The 17,612-nt window shown below is 42.5% G+C and overlaps 1 protein-coding gene across 1 annotated transcript in view; it reads left to right on the top strand.

Annotated features, from left to right (window-relative positions):
• Positions 1-17,612, top strand: part of LOC149443526 (methionine synthase-like) — a 157,899-nt gene that overhangs the window by 60,942 nt on the left and 79,345 nt on the right. The window contains exons 2-3 of the mRNA XM_089655590.1: positions 6,174-6,388; positions 14,090-14,179. Of these exons, the coding sequence (XP_089511716.1) occupies positions 6,174-6,388; positions 14,090-14,179 (305 nt within the window). The remainder of the gene's footprint in view (positions 1-6,173; positions 6,389-14,089; positions 14,180-17,612) is intronic.

Below are 17,612 nucleotides of genomic sequence, written 5' to 3' on the forward strand. Positions count from 1 at the left end.
ACACTTCTTGCCACCCGTTTGCAGAGAGTGATCTTGACGTTAGTGTACCCGGATCAGTCTGGATTCATGCCTGGAAAGAGCACTTTTGATAACAAACAGTGTCTATATTTACATATACATAAAGTTGTTGTTGAGGGGCAGAGTGGGTTGCTGTTATCCCTGGATGTGCAGAAGGCCTTTGACACAGTTCACTGGCCTTTTTTATGGGAAACCATGTCCCGGATGGAGTTTTGTTCTAAATTTATATTCTGGGTCCAACTGCTGTATGCCAATCCCAGGGCTCGGGTCCGTACTAATAGGGATGTGTCCTCGGCCTTCCCCTTGCGTAGGGGCACGAGACAGGGGTGCCCTCTCTCGCCCTCCTGTTTGCTCTGGCCATTGAGCCATTGGCTCTGGCGGTTCGTCAAGCGGCTGTGATTAAGGGCATTCGTGTTGGTTCGCTAGAAGTGAAAATTTCACTATATGTCGATGATGCTCTGGTATATCTGTATGGCTTTGCTGAATCATTCTCTGGTCTGATGTGTGTGTGGTGGAGGAATTTGGAGAGGCTTCGGGTTGGGACAAATTGTTGGCGCTTCCTATCGGCCCCATAGTTCAGTATGACTTTTTGTCTAACTCAAAACTGCAAACCTCAGTTTCGTTATTTGTGTATTCAAATTCACTCTGACCTTTCCACTTTTGAATCGCTAAATGTTGCACCCCTTGTTACGCATATGAAGACTAGATTTCGTATTTGGGCTACGCTCCCTCTCAATTTGATTGGTAGGATTAATATTTTCAAAATTATATACGTACCCAAATTTTTGTATGTATTTAGGGCCTTGCCAGTCTTTCTCCCTAGAAAGCTATTTAACAAACTGGATTCGGTTTTGTACTCTTTTTCTTTGGGGTGGGTCTCACCCACGGGTGGCCAGGGCCTCGCTTTAAGCATCTAAGGTGAATGGGGGTCTGGTTTGTCCTAATCTCCGTAATTATTTTATTGCCTCCCAGTTGGCCTACGTATATGATTGGTTCCGTGGTTCCTCTCCTACTTCCTCCACTGCTTTGCTCTCTGCCAGTTTGGCTCTCTTGCTTCTCTTAGGGATACTCTCTATAGGTCAGTTGCCTACCGTTGCTCCCATTAGTCTCCAATAGACGCTAGTTGGTTGGTTTGGTGGGAGAGAAGCAAGTTGCTCTCTCCATCTCCTGGTGTATCGCCCTGGATTCCTTTGTGGTACAATCCGAATGTCCCTGAGCTACTAAACCATCCTGATTCCGGGTGGTGGAGTTGTCTTGGAATCACTCAACTCACCCACGTTTTTGTTGTTGGGTGTTTTTTGTCCTTTTGAGAATTAAAAAATTTAAATTCATACATCATCTTCACTATACCCTAGCCTGACTGGCACGTATGGGCTTTTTGATCGACGTCCTCGTGTCCCCGTTGTGGCCTTGAGGGTGCTGGTCTGTTGTACATGTTTTGAGCCTGTCTGGACCTTGCTTCATACTGGCAGGACCTCCCTTTTTTTTTTTTTTTTTTTTTTTTTTTTTTTAACGTAACCTTGAATTTGCCAGTGCCACATATCCCAGAAGTTGGCCTGTTTGGTGTATTGAACTATTTTGTCCCACACACTCACTCTAAGATATTGCTACGTTTGCTTCTGTTTTATGCTAGAAAACTTATTTTGCTGAATTGGAAGAGTGATACTCCGCCCTCTATCCACTTGACCTCCAGAGGATTTACCCCCCTTAATTACCAGGCCTCTTTTTGCTACTCGGCGCTGATTCAACTAATTCAACTGATAATTGCGTGGTCATGCAATGCTGCACCCAAACGAAATTTGTCCTTTTTTTCACACAGAGCTTTCTTTTGGTGGTATTTGATCACCTGTGCGCTTTTTATTTTTCACACTATAAACAAAAAAAGGCCAAAAAGTTTGAAGAAAAACAATATTTTTTAATTTCAGCTATAAAAAATATATAGTAAACTCAAAGTTGGTTATAAATTTAGGCCAAAATGTATTCTGCTACATGTTTTTGGTAAAAAAAATCCCAATAAGTGTATATTGATTGCTTTGTGTGAAAGTTATAGCGTCTACAAACTATGGTATAGATACTGCAATTTACGCCATTTTTTTGCTATACAGCGCTGCGCTAGTTTAACGGACAATTGCGCGGTCATGCAATACGGTACATAAATGAAATTTACATCCTTTTTTTTTCCCCACAAATTGAGCTTTCTTTCAGTGGTATTTGATCGCCTGTGCGGTTTTTATTTTTTGGGCTATAAAAAAAAAGGCTGACAATTTTGAGGAAAAAAAACAATATTTTGGACTTTTTGCTATAAAACGTCCAGTAAAAAAAAAAATGTAAAAATCAAATTTAGTCATAAATTTCTGCCAAAATGCATTCTGCGACATGTCTTTGCTAAAAAAAGACCCCAATAAGTGTAAATTAATTGGTTTACGTGAAAGTTATAGCGTTTACAAATGGCGGGAAAGATACTGGGTTTTTTCGGGTTTTTTTTTATACTAATAATGGCGGCGATCAGGGACTTATGGCAGCGATCAGGGACTTATGGCGGGACTGTGGGGCTGCGGCGGACATTCTGACACTGGGGGGGTACTGACTTGGGGTCACTGACATCCCCAGTGACACCAATACAGTGATCAGTGCAAAAAAAAAAAAAAAAACACTGACACTGTACTAATGGCACTGGAGAGGAAGGGGTTAAGTTTATTTTGCAGGGAAGGGTTATCTGTGTGAGGGGGAGTGTTTTACTAGGGGGCGGGGGTGTGTACTGCAGGGGACACGGCTGTTCGGGAGAGTGAAACTCTTCTGTCCCGATCAGCTTGTCCTCGAGCTGTCAGGGAAGTGACAGAAAGCACAGCTAATGCAGCTGTGCTCTCTGTCACTGATGATCGCCGGGAGATAGCCAGTAAGGACCGGCTGTGGCCCAGCGACTGACATCCGCGGCTGTGATCGGCGGGACAGGCAGGGCGGCGGTGCGCCTCGCGCGCGCCCCCTACCTGTTTATAAAACACGTTTTAAAACGTGGTTTTGCCTGCCCGTGCCGCCCTGCCAACGTATTTCTACAGTGGCAGGGTGGCAAGTGGCTATACACTGATTTTTATCGCATGGTTAATCTGGTACTGCCCCAATAGAAGCTGATCTATAAAGGACGGGCCTGTCCCAAAAAATTTACGAAAATTTGGCAGCCTTGGCTAGATATAGCGGATTGTTTTTGGGGAGATGTTCTCTTGTCCCAACCATTGTCAGAGGGTTCTATGGTTTGAGTGGCCGGATTTTACATGCTACTGATTTCCTCTGATTTGTAAGGGAGTTGATGGTGCGGGTGTTTGTGCTTGTTTGTTTGTGACTGTTGTATGTGTTTAGTTGCTTTTGTATGTTCTGACTGCTTACCTGTTATGTTATGTAGTCTCATGATTAACCTTTGTTATATGTATTGGGTTTCTTGCCTACGATAGTTTGATGTTTGGTTTTTGTTTTGGATCCCCTTTTCTGTATTAAGTACCCTTATTCTTTGATTTTTTTAGTTTGAACTCTTGTTATTTGTCTCTTCCTTGTTCTGTTTTTTTGTTTTTGTGTTTTATAAATGCAAAATAAACACCTTAAAAAAGAAATAGTTCTCTCCCGTTAGCTCCTACACACTGCTATGCATGGCTTTGCATAGCACAGCCATGCAAAGCAGTGTGCTTACAGTGAATCACACATACACCGCACATAGTAAAACAGCTCACCCTTTGGTCGCACCACATGTTAACCCCTTCCTGCCCAGTGCCATTAGTACAGTGTCAGTGCTTTTTATTAGCATTGATCACTGTATTGTTGTCATTGGGGATGTCAGTGACACCAAGTCAGTTCCTCCCCAGTGTTAGAATGCCCACCGCAGTCCTGATATAAGTCACTGGTCTCCACCATTACAAGTGAAAATTAAAAAAAAAAAAAAACCCACTGTGTATATATACCTCCATTTTTAAATGCTATAACGTTCACGTAAACCAATTAATTTACACGCATTGGGATTTTTTTTTTTTTAACAAGGTTATGTAGCAAAATTCATTTTGGCCTAAATGTATGACTAAATGACTTGATTTTTTTTTTTTACTGGACATGTTTAATAGCAAAAAAGTAATAAAATTTGTTTTTTTTTTCTCAATTTTTTTTTTTTTTTTTATAGCGCAAAAAATAAAAACCGCACAGACGATCAAATAGCAGGGAAACAAAGCTCTATTTGTGAGAAAAAAGGGCCGTAAATTGAATTTGGGTGTAGCGTTGCATGACCGCACAATTTGTCAGTCAAATCATCGCAGCTCCGTAATGCAAAAAATGGCCTGGTCAGAAAAGGGGGTAAATCTTCTGCAGGGCAAGTGGTTAAGGTTTGACATATTGGATATCTATTTACTCCCCTTCTATATTTTACCAAAAAATTGGGTAATTTATTGTGCTTTGGTGCCCTAAAATTTACTTTAGTGTGTGGTGCTGTTTTTTTTTTTTTTTTTTCTTTAAAGGGCTCGTTCACACTTGACTGTTTTACCAATGCTTGCCAAACGCCCCTATAGCGTTTGGCAAGCGTTGGTCCGGCATTTGCGGAGCGTTTTTTAACGCTCGGCAAACGCTCCACAAACGCTGCATGCGCAGTTTAGCGGCGGTTGCTAGGCGTTTGCCGAGCGTTAAAAAAGCCCCACAAACGCTTAATGAAGTTTAAATGGTGTTACTGCTCCACAAACGCCCAGCAACCACGTCGCAACCGCGCTGCAAACCCCGGCCGGGCGTTTGCGGAGCGGCACCATAGACTAGAATAGGAGGCTTCAACGCCTCTTGACTCGACCAGAGGCATCCATTTTGCCGTGACGCTACCTCTCCCATTAGAACAGCACCATCTGCTGCAATGTGCAGAATTGTCCCAGGCGTTTGGGAAGCGGTAAAAACGCTTCCCAAACACCTCTCTGCCGTCTGGACACCACGCTAGTGTGAACGTAGCCTTACTGAAATATTGTAGCAATATCGCATGACATAAAACTGGAACCATCACTATTTTATTCTCTAGGGTGTCTGCTTTCAGAAAATGTTTTGGGGGCTTTGTGATATTCAGGCCTAAATGACTTTTTAAACATGTGCAAAAAAGGGCTCTGACAGCAAAAGGGTTAAAGGATAAACTCTACAGCATTTCGGCGATCCGAGCCCTCTGTGTGACAGCAGTACAAACAGTACTGCCACATACCAGCGTCATTCGTTCACAGAATTTTGGTGCAATACTTTCCCAGGCTCCAAAATTAAAAAAAACACCACAATTGTAAATGCACATCATGAAGTCACCATAAATCCCCTTTTCATTGTTTAAAAACCCCATACATTCTTAAAAGCACCTCAGATTTAAATATGGTTTTGGTTAAGATTATTTTTCTCATTTCTATTTTTAGATTGTCTTGAGGGACAAGTAGATTAGGACCCCTATTTAACCCCTTAGACAAGGAGTTTTTAAAACATTTCCACACCCCTGAGCATCAATGTTTGCAACTATAGTTGCACACAGTTTTTGAAGGTACCTGGCAAGTAGGTTGTACCAAACATCATGGAGAACTAACCACAGATCTTCTGTTGATGAAGGGTTTCTCAAATCCTCCTGTCTCATCATATAATCCCAGACAGACCATTGAGATCAGGGCTCTCTGGGGGCCAAACCATCACTTCCAGGACTCCTTGTTCTTACTGACATTGGCTGCATGTTTGGAGTTGTTGTCCTACTGCAGAATAAATTTGGGGCCAGTCACAAGCCTTCCTGATGATATGGTGTGATGGATAAGTATATGCCTATATTTTTCAGCATTGAGGACACCATTGATCATGACCAAATCTCCAGTGCCACTTGCAGAAATGCATCCCCAAACTTGCAAGGAACCCCTGCCATGCTTCATTGTTGCCTGCTGACATATGAGGCCAGCTTAGTATAGCCTTTAGCTTCTGTACCACCCACTGCTATAACATGCATGCTCATAGAAGAAAGGTGAAGCTTAGAGCTAAATAGCCATGAACAGCTTTCTAAAGAAAATAGTATAAACAAAATCAGTGATGCACCTTCTCTCAGTATAGTTACTTAATCAACTTTACTTCTTTATCACTCGCTTGTATTTTTATTTGCAAAAATAATCAGTGTATAATTTTCATTATTTTAGCTTTCGCACAGAGCAGTCTCCACGAGGAACTGGAATCTGTTCTCCAAGAACGAATCTTGGTGCTGGATGGTGGAATGGGCACCATGATCCAGCAACATTCCCTCTCAGAAGATTCCTTCAGGGGGCAAGAATTTGCAGACCATGGAAAACCCTTAAAAGGAAATAATGATATTTTAAGTATCACCCAGCCTGACATAATCTACAAAATTCACAAGGTAAATCTTTCAATAGATTTTTATTGAATTCTTATGTTAGAAAATACAAACTCGACCGCTGTCTTATGTATGAACCAAAAAATTACAATAAAAGGTAACAATCAAAAGCTGTTGTACACAAAGTGTAACTGTAGAAAAGACTCCAGTGCCTTGTAAAGAGAACAGAAATATCAACCATGTTGTGCCGGTAAATCCACATACAACAAAGAGCCAGATACCTGTAGTTTATTAGCCGACAATGGGTTATGTAATTTAAAATGCAGAAGTATGTAGTTAAATCGTGAGATGTACAGAGCACCTCATGAATCGTAAAACATCTTTGCGGAAAAGCCAGAAAATAAAAATCGAAGAGAGAGGGGGAGGAAGAATCATAAAAGAGAAGATTAAAAGCTCTCAGGTCCAGATGAGGCCTCTGAGGTTATAATGAAGTGAAGCTATCTATTGGTAACTCTGGATAAGCGTGTTGGATCCATGGAGTCCATGTTTTCAGGAATCTCTCGTGGGTGTCTGAAATAATGCTAGACCGTTTTTCATTAACCAGGAAGAAGTCAAGGCGGCGGTGAACTTCCATGATGGATATGAACTGCTTTTTCCAGGCTTTTGCTGTTGTTTAGCCACCAATAGTACGTGGATAGCTAATTTGAATTGGTGTTTTGATAAACCCGGGGGTTTTAAGTGTAGAAGAACATACCATGGGTCTCTTGGGAAGAGGCAAGCTGTTAATGGAGTAGCTTGAGGACCTTCGACCAGAACCAAGAGAGCATAGGGCATGTCCAGCATATGTGTAGAACATCAAGAGTATTGCAGCCTTGGAAAGCCAAGGTACTGGGGGCGGATGGGTGGAGATGCACTAGACAGGACGAGACTGGACCAAGTACCTTCTTATAATCGTTTTGAAGGCTGATTCCATAGTGAGAATTGTAAAAGAACATGAGATCAGGCTTGTCCGTATCTGTGACCAGCAGCCCCGATCTTTGGTGCATTTTGAGGTCCCTTTCCCACCTGGAAACGTAAGCGTGATTGTTGGGGTTCTATAGATTAGTCAATTGTGAGTAAAGAATAGAGATGGGTTTAGGGGAGAGGGGCGTCCGGTGGCAAATGTGTTCAAATGGGGACAATTGAGTTACTGGGCCTTTGTTGGTAAGGACCGAAGTCACCCAATGTTTAACTGCCTCCCTCCTGCCACATAAGGAAATGATGGGTGGATGGTGGCTCTCTCGTTCTGGTAGGACGTCATGACATCCTCCCACTCTTTTTTTATTTAAATATTTATTGGTTTTTCAAATCAACAAGTTATACAAATATACCCTTTATAAAAACAGAAACACATCCCCCCCCCCCCCCCCCAGCTCTGCAATTTCCTATTCCTTTCTAGAGATCCCAATCTCGACAAAGGAAGGAGCAAGTAAAAACCTTATTCTATATTAATCCCCCATCAACTCTAAATTTAACTTTGACTTTTTAAATTCATCCCATTTTGTGCCATATTAAATGGTGACTCTCCATCTTATCTGCATTCATATGGTAAAGTTCCTCCAATCTACATATTTGATCTACCCTATCAACCCAATTTTCTATTTTCGGCACCTCCTGTCTCCTCCAAAACTTGGGTATCAATCCCTTTGCTGCGTTCAAATAATACAATAAACCAGATTTTTTAAATATTTTTTACTGAAAGCTTGGTACTGTGAAAAAGGCAAGTCTCTGGGTCTTCTATTACTTCTACCTCTGAAATGTTTTTAATCAAACTTACTATTTTCCCCCAATACTCTTGGATTTTAGGACATTCCCACCATATATGATACATTGTGCCTCTACCTCCACATCTGTGCCAACACAAAGGTGAATTATCTCCTCTCAATCTATGTGCCATACTCTGTGTGATATACCATCTTGCCAAACACTTATAATTCATCTCAACCTCCTTCATATTTACATTCCCATTAATTATTCTATACATTTTCATCTGTTTTTCCGTATCTTGTATTATTCCTATAGCTCTTTCCCTTGTTTCTATAAATGAAGGCCTAATATCAGTGTTTATTTCAGTGAGAATCTTATATATTTTAGAAGTTCCATGTTTCCCATCTCCCCGTGTATCTAACAAATGCTCAAAAGGGTTCCAATCCTTTCTTATTCCTAAAGGCATTGGAAGCTTCCCTATAAAGTGTTTCAATTGAAAGTAACGCCACTCAACCATTTTCGTGAAAACATCTTTTTTTTCCAGTTCCTTAAGTGATTCTATTTCCTCCCCCACCATTATATCCCTTAATTGTGCATCTTCCTTCTTTATCCACTTCCCTGTGATACCTTCTTTACCCAGGGGGAAAAACTCTGTGGACTCTGAACACCTTCACTATGTTTATTCTGCCCATTCACGAGAGGGGCTGGTGAGACCAGGACGTGAGTAGGGTTTTAAGAGAAGGGAATATTGGGCTATAATTGGCCCCGTAGAGGGTGTACTAGGAATCGGTAAGGTTAATTCTGAGATATTCCAAATGTGTGGTGGGCCAGGCGATTTTTATAGTTTTTGTTTCAGTAAATCTCCGTCACAGGGAGAGAAACGCTAAGAACTGATGATTTGTCTTCGTTTACTACTAAGCCGGAAATATTAGAAAACAGAGTTGGGGTAGAAAGAGTAGGTAGTGTGGTGTGTGGCTGAGTCAGGGTCAGGAGCAAGTCATTCGCATATGCGCTGACTTTGAAGGACTGTTGGGCAACCGCAACTCCTTTTTGATGTCCGGTTTAGTTCTTATAAGATGTAGTAAGGGCTCCAAGGCCCCTTGAAGGTACTGACCTGTAGGGTCCGCAATTTCAAGGGAGCATGTAAAAGGAGTGCTTTTGTGAAATGCTACTAGGACGCCTCTCCTCCATGTCTCCTCAAAGGTGGCCTGGAACACCTGGGGGTAATTTTTGTGGAAGTATTTAGGGAGGGAAGATGTAGAGAATCTTGTTTCTTGCAACCCTATAATGTGGGCTCGAAGCGAAGCATAGTAAGTAGAGGCACACTTACGTTTCATGACTGCTTTGGAAGTAGCCATCATGGTGGGTAGAGAGTGAAATAGTTAAGGACTCGGTTAAGGTCCAGCCCGGTTCAAATATAATGTGTTCAACATCTTTGACATCCTGGAAAAAAAGAAAATTGAGAGGGGGAGTACATTAAAAGAAAGAAGAGACGGCTCAACCGCAGGGGTGTCAAAGAAGAAATTGCTTAAGCAATTGAAGGCAGTGGTAAAACAGACTGCCATAGTTGGGGTTCGCCAAAAACTACCAGGCGCACGTTGTATATAACACTGTTCAACAGGTAAAAAGTTTTGGGCATAAAATTAGCTAATCTTACATAATTTTGGGGTGCTGAAAACGAAAATGACCCTAAAAAATGTTGATTGGCTCTAGTTTCCATGATATATTCACCCATCTAATGACGTAAGCCATTCAAAATTATGATGCAACTTCAGCTGCATATTGCGCAATTGATACTGGTGACCAATAGAAAATTGCATGTATACTGAGATGATGCAATATTAGCCTTTAATTGCATCACTTCACTGCATAAAAGCTGCAGTATCTGTAGCTGATTGTAGTTCGACAGCGTCTTTACATTTCGTTTTATGCTTATATAGGCTACTCAGTAATGCCTCGAACTTGTGTGAATAAAGCAGATAATTTCTGCTATATCTGCGGTGAAATAACTTTTATCTCACAAAAAAGGAGGATAACAGGAATGATTAAGAAAGCCTACAACTTGTATTTTGGCTGCAAGATAGGAGACCAGGACAAGAGCTGGGCACCACATATATGCTGCAATTCTTGTGGGACGGCACTGGAGCAATGGTTGAATGGAAAAAAGGCATCTATGCCTTTCGCTGTGCCAATGATTTGGAGAGAGCCAACAGATCATGTTAGTAATTGTTACTTTTGTATGGTGCCTCCAATTGTAAAAGGGCTAAATAAGAAGAAAAAGTTATCTGTGCACTATCCAAATATTCCATCGGCAATACGTCCAGTTCCTCATGGAGAGGGGCTACCAATTCCTAAAGCACCAGAATCCTTCGTGGTTGAGTCAAGTGAGGAAGAACCTGAAGCGTGTAGTCACGTGCAGTTGTAAGAGATAGCCCTTTCCTCGAATACAAGAGAAAAGCCAAGAGAAGCAAAACCGACACAAACTGAAGACAAAACTAGTGAGAATCCTAAGTATTAAAATGATTCAACTTAGCTTATGGCTATAATTTTTCTTGGTAATCCTATGCAATATATTATGCCATTTAGGCTTTGTTATGTAGTCAATATCACTTGCTTTATATTTGTGGAAAGACATCTATCTATATAATTATTGTGCATTATGTAGTTATTACGCCTATAGTAGAAAACTTTCCGTTTACAGAAAAACTAGAGCCAATTGACAAATTTCATTGTTATATTTGAACTCAGAATGTGAAATTCATTAAGAAATGGATCCTTTTGTTTCCAAAACTGGCAAAAAATAAAAATTTGTTTAACAGTGTAATTAGAGAACGTGTTTGAAAGCGAGGGCAATCTATTTTCTGACCTTAGGAGAAAGGGGGAGAGGAAGGGAAAGGCAAGGGGAAAAAGTGACATAAGGGGGGAGGGGGAATGGGGAAAAGGTGCATATAAAGTGCTGAACAAACTGTTGGTGCTATCTAAATCCTGTATAATAATTATGTAGGTAACAAACAAGCTTATATGTATACTCATAGGCATAAATAGATGATATTAAAGAGGAACTGTGAGGGATTGCTTTCTATCCAAGTGGGACCAGAGGGTGCCACGATTTCCTGGGTCTAGCGCCACTAGTCCAGTATAATCTAGTGATTGAAGTTTTGAATTGGCAAGTTCTTACCGCCCAGGTTGGAACAGGTGGAGAACTGTAAAACCCTAGTAGGTCCCAGAGTATGGCAGCGAGCCCTCAACAGTAGGTAGAGAACACAGTAACTGGAATAACGTGTGAAGAATAATATATTCAAGTCTAAGGGACTATCCAGGAGCACCCTACTAGTAGGTGCGTAAAGTCCTAAATTGGTGAATTCGCTCAAAAATAGAAAACCAAAAAAGGAAGGTATGATGGAGATTGTCTTCTTCTGGGACTTCTGGTTGAGAAGTCTATTTTTCTCCAAACGTCTTCCAGGACAGCCACTTGAGACTTAGAGCTCCTTCTTCCAGGACAGGAAACATGTAAGCCTATTACTTTAAAGGCGGACCTCCAGGCCTCCCTCCTCCATTTTAGTGTTTCCTGCTGGAAGGATAGGTACACGTTAGAGGAACCTGTGGGGGCTCTACTCTCAAGGGGCAGCCCGGAATAGTTTGGAGCTCCCGTTTTGTACTCATCTCCTCTCCTCTCCGCATGGTCCCTCCTTGGAGAGTGCAGTGGTGCTGCGCTCCGGATGCACTTCAGTCCTCAGAGGAGTACATAATGAACAAAAAGTGAAAGAAAGCAAAATGTGGGTGGAAGGCCATGTTCAGGAGGGGTCCAAACGATCTAGCCATGCGTTGGCAGCCTCCGGTTTCTCAAAGTGTACACTGTCTTCTCCAACCACATGGAGATGTGCCGGATACAGCATGGCATACTTAAGATGGTGGACTCTAAGGCGGTGTTTAACAGTTAGAAATCTATTGGGGCGACATTGTATCTCTGCAGAGAAATCTGGAAAAACAGCACTTTTTGTGTTGTCAAAAGGTATATTACCCTTCTCACTGGAAAGGTGTAATATAGCTTCCCAATCTGTGTAATTAGGAAATTTAGCAAAAGGCCAGTGGCAGGGCTCCCTGAGGGGGTGGTTTAGCCACCATGTGGTGGGCACGCTCCAGTACAAACATGCTAGAGAATGCCTCTTTGCCATAGGTAGAAATAATATTTTCCAAGAATCCCGCCGGATTGTTTCCCTCTGCGCCATCAGGAAGGCCGATAAAACTGAGGTTATTACGCAATTGTGAGGGAAGATGGAGCGCCTGTTTCGGAGGAGTCCTGCAGCGGGAGGGATGGCATCCTCCACACGACTCACCCTGTCCTCCACTTCAGATACGTGGGCCCAGAGCTTTTGGAGATCCTGCTGAATAAGGGTAATCTCCATCTTAAATTCTTCTGTTTTAGATGTAAGTGACATTTGGCAGGCTGATAGCTTCCAATACCCTAGCTGTCTCTGCTGATTTGGGTTCCTGATCAGTAGAGGAACCACCATCTTCCCCTGGCGCATCCCATTCCTTACATCAGTCCAGTTTAGTGCTGGCATCTGAGGGGAAAACATTAGTGCTATTAGGCTAACCCTCTGGTGATAAATCTGGTCAGAGAAGATGCTGTGTGATGCACAGGATAATTGAAAGGATAAATCTTCAGCGAAGCTCTGCTTGTGCTCTAGATGTGCACAGCTGGTAGAAACATACCCAAAAAGACTTGCAGCTGTAATTGCAGCGAAAGGTGGTTCTATAAAGTATTGCTTCGGGGGGGGGGGGCTGAATACAAATGCATGCCATGCTTATCACATTTTTTTTTTTTTTATAAAATCCCAATAAACTTTCAAGGGGTATGAATACCTTTTCAAAGCACTGCATATAATGCTTATAATGACTTCATTGATTCCTTTGCAGAACATGAAACTGAGTTGCAAAAAATCAATGCTAAACTTGCAGACCCTGAGGACAGGTCTAGACACAACAATAAATTTTAGAGTGATCTCCAAAACAGTCACTCATCCGTTGATGGACTTTCTGCGTCAATTAGATGCCTAAATGCATTGAGTTGCTACCATGTGATTGGCTGATTAACAATTTGTGTTACCAAGCAATTGAACAGGTCTACCTAATAAAGTGGCTGGTGAGTGTATGCTCTGTTGGTTAATCCATATAGCTTACTAATTAATCTGTAACACAGGCCATTGCGCCACTCAGCAATTTAATTGTTGCTTTACTTAAGATGTATTGTTATGTCTAATGGCTATACAAGCTGTATGTTTTCCCCACCTATTGTCGTCTATCTTCTTTTTGGAAAAACATTAAAGGATTATTAACTAAAAAGGAGCCAAACAACTATGTGTATAAATAGCTAAATACGATCGCTCTCCTTAAAGCGGAGCTCCACCCAAAAGGGGAAGTTCCGCTTTAAGTCCATGTCCCCTGCTCCCCATTAAGGATTAGCACCTTTGGGGAGCAGGGGGGAGGGGGTATCTGACTTTGAAAGGTACCTGCTCCCACTTCCACTGTGATTTGCCTAGGCGATCGGAAGTGGAAGTTGTTCTCCTCCCTCCCTCCCTGTAGTCTTCTGGGATACGTGACAGGTTCCAGAAGACTACGGGGCCATTCACAAACACAATGCTTTTCACACATGCGCAGTGGGCACCTGGCTGTGAAGCCAAAAGCTGTCACAGCCGGGTGCCCACACTGAAGATGCTGGCGCCAGGGAGAGAAGACGGCCGGTGAAACCAGTGGTGGAGGACACCACTGGACCGAGGGACAGGTAAGTGGCTGTACTTTAAGAGTCAGCAGCTACTTTTATTTTATTTATTTTATACACATGGGCACTTAGCGAGGCATACGCTTTGGCAAATGTGGCATGTGCAGGTTTGTTTGCAGCATCTACACCATATTTTTTTTTTTCTATTTCTTTAGCATCTAGACCATTTTCACTCCATTTTGACATGTCTTATTAGCCTACATATTCTTAAAATAATTATATTTGTTTGTTTACAGGAGTACTTGCTAAATGGAGCAGATATAATTGAAACCAACACATTCAGCAGTACCAGTATTGCCCAGGCGGACTATGGTCTTGATCATATGGTGAGACCCTTACCATTGCAATTGTCTTGGGGGAAGTTTGCATGTATCTTTCATTAATGACTTTGTATATAATCCAACAAAATATTTATGAGCATTTTAAGATTAAGGCTTTAAATGGTCAAACATACTACATAATACAAATGCAGCGCTAAAGAATGAGTAACAATAATAACTGGTAAGAGGTGAGCGCTAATGCAGCACTTAAAAAGTGATATCGTGGTTAATCGTCTCTTAATGACATATCAAAAAAATGTATATAAAAAGTCAATATATAAAGTGACTGTAGTGCATCATAAGAAGGAAAATGCAAGTCAAGTCCAGATAAAATGATAATTTGTGCTCCGTGCTGGTGATCTCTATGGCGAGGGCTAGTAATATGAATGCACTCACCAGAAGCAAAAAAGTTATGTGCATGTATGTGTGTGTGTGTGTGTATGCATATATATATATATATATATATATATCTCCACAAGTGGTCGTCTGGGCAGGGGCTGCGGGGTTATCAGGCACACTATAGGCACACAGGGTAACACCACTCCCTCACAGGACACTCTCTGCTCCCAGGGACAGCTCCACATTAACGTTAGACCACCAGATCAGAAGCATCAGAGGTTGGGGGAAATCTCCACCTTAGGGGCTCGCATATCACAAGCCAGAGACAGATAGGTACTGATAGTGTAGTATTTTATTAGGACTCCTGCAGGATATAAAACTGAAAAGCACTCACATTATTATTATACAGGATTTATACAGGGCCAACAGTTTGCTCAGCGCTTTACAATATAATGGAGACCATACAGCAACAATAGATTTCAATACAAGAGGGATAGGAGGGCCCTGCTCCTCGGATCTTACAATCTTGGAGGGAGGGGCTAGTGGTACAAAAGGTAGTAACTGTGGGGGATGGACTGGTAGGAAGAGTAGAAGATTCCATTATTAGCTGAGGGCAGGATAAGCTTCCCTGAAGAGATCGCCTAAAAGTGAGCAGAGTAGGCGATAGTCTAATAAATTGAGGTAGAGAATTCCAGAGGATGGTGGAAGCTCTGGAGACGAGCATGGGAGGAAGAGACAAGGGAGCTAGAGAGCAGGAGGTCGTGCGAGGAGCGGAGAGTATGGTTTGGGTGATATTTGGAGACCAGATCGGTGATGTAATTTGGGTAATTTGAGTTATAAATGGCTTTATATGTTATTAATGTTTTGAATTTTATCCGTTGGACAATGGGAAGCCAGTGGAGGGATTGGCAGAGAAGGGTGGCTGATACAGAATGGTTAGTAAGGTGGATGAGTCTGGCAGCAGCATTAATGATAGACTGAAGAGGGGATAGCCTGCGTTTAGGTAGGCCAGTGAGGAGGGAGTTACAATAGTCAAGGCGAGCGATAACCAGGGAGTGAATAAGTTGCTTAGTGGTTTCTGAGGTTAAGAACAGCCGTATCTTGGAGATGTTGCGGAGGTGAAGTCTAAAAGATTTAGACAGCGATTGGATTTGGGGCTGAAAGGACAGATGGGAGTCTAGGATTACACCTAGAACCCTGGCATGAGGGGAGGGACTGATGATTGTGTTATTGATCGCGATGGAGAAGTCAGGGGAGGGGGCACGGGCTGGAGGGAATACGAAGAGCTCAGTTTAGGAAAGATTGAGTTTGAGGAAGTGGAATGAAATCCATGCCGATATGTCACTTAATAGTTTAGTAATGCAAGAGGAGACTGAAGGGGTGAGGTGAGGGGTAGAAAGATAGATTTGTGTGTCATCAGCAAAGAGATGGTACTTAAAGCCGTGGGAGTTTATCAAGTGACCAGGGGAGGAGGTGTAGATGGAGAAGAGAAGGGGTCCAAGGACGGAACCTGGAGGGACCCCTACAGAAATAGAAAGTGGAGAGGAGGAGGCAGAGTTATAGGTAACGCTGGACGAGCGCTAAGATAGGTAGGAGGAGAACCAGGAGAGAGCAGAGTCTGAGGCCAAGAGAGTGGAGTTTTTTTTGCGGAGAAGGGGATGGTCACCCATATCAAATGTTGCAGAGAGGTCAAGTAGTAAGAGTATGGAGTAGTGGCAATTGGTTTTAGCTGTTAGATCATTAGTGAGTTTTAGTAGGGCAGTTTCAGTGGAGTGGAGTGAGCGAAAGCCAGACTGTAAAGGGTCAAGAAGGTTGTTGTCAGTGAGGTAGGAGCTCAGGCGATTGTAGACTATGCGTTCTAGGAGTTTAGAGGTAAATGGCAGCAGGGAGATGGGTCTTAAGTTGTTCAGGTTGGTGGTGTCCAGGGAGGGCTTTTTAAGTATGGGAGTGATGTGGGCATGCTTTAGAGGGGTGGGGAAGGCACCATTAGAGAGGGAGAGATTGAAGATATGAGTGAGGGAGCATAGGATGGAAGAAGAGGGTGACTGTAGTAGTTGTGAGGGGACAGGATCCAGAGGGCAGATAGTGAGATGGGCTTCTGAGAAAACCTTAGTGACCTCTTCAGTAGTAGCAAGGTCAAAAGAGGCAAGTGTTGAGGGAGGTTTAGTATAAGGTATGCTAAGTGGTATGGATGTCTGTGCAGTGGCGATGCCCCTATGAATTGCATCAATCTTGTTTTTTAAATGATTTGCAATATTGTGAGTGAGGTACGAGGTGGAGAAAGTAGTGTTTAAAGTAGAGAAGAGACTGCGAGGACTGGATGACAGGCTATTGATGAGAGTAACAAAGTAGGCTTGTTTGGCAGCATGGAGGGAGGAATTGTATGTGAAGAAAGCAGGTTTATATTGGGTGAATACTTGGTGAGATTTGGTTTTACACCACAATCTATCCAGCGCACGACTACGTAGCTTAAGATTTCTGGTGTCGTCAGTCTGCCAAGGTTGTAACGGTCGGGGCCTGATGCTTCGTGTTTGAGGAGCAAGTGAGTCTCATGTGGATGAAAGTGAACTGTTTTAGACAGAAGTGGCCAGGTCAGGGCAGAACAGGGGAGAGATTCTGTCATAGAGTTGGTCAGTTGCAGAGTGGAAAGGAGCAGGGTTCAAGTTGTCAAGGTTTCTGCGGGTAATTGTTTGCTGTTTGGAGGGATAAGTGTTTGAAGATGAGGACACTGTGAAGGTGATGAGATTGTAATCAGAGAGAAAAGGGAGCGTTTGTGAGGTTGTAGGGAGTGCAAAGATGGGAGAAAACAAGGTCTAATGTATTCCCATCAGAGTGAGTGGAGGACTGTATACATTGTGCTAATGCAAAAGATCAGGTTATGTTGAAGAGTTGGGATGTAGCCGGGTTGTTGACATTAATTGGGTTGTTAAAATCTCCGAGAATGATAGTGGGTAGTTCAGAGGAGAGAAAGTAGGGTAGCCAGGCGGAGAAACCATCAAGAAAGCGGGACACCGGTCGTGGAGGCCGATAGATCTCTGCAGTCCTCAGAGAAATGGGAGAAAACAGGCGAATGCAGTTAGTCTCGAAAGAAGAGAAGGAT

Source organism: Staurois parvus, unplaced genomic scaffold, assembly GCF_062004578.1.
Source record: "Staurois parvus isolate SC_StPar_1 unplaced genomic scaffold, SC_StPar_1.0 ptg000852l, whole genome shotgun sequence".
Classification (NCBI taxonomy): Eukaryota; Metazoa; Chordata; class Amphibia; order Anura; family Ranidae; genus Staurois; species Staurois parvus.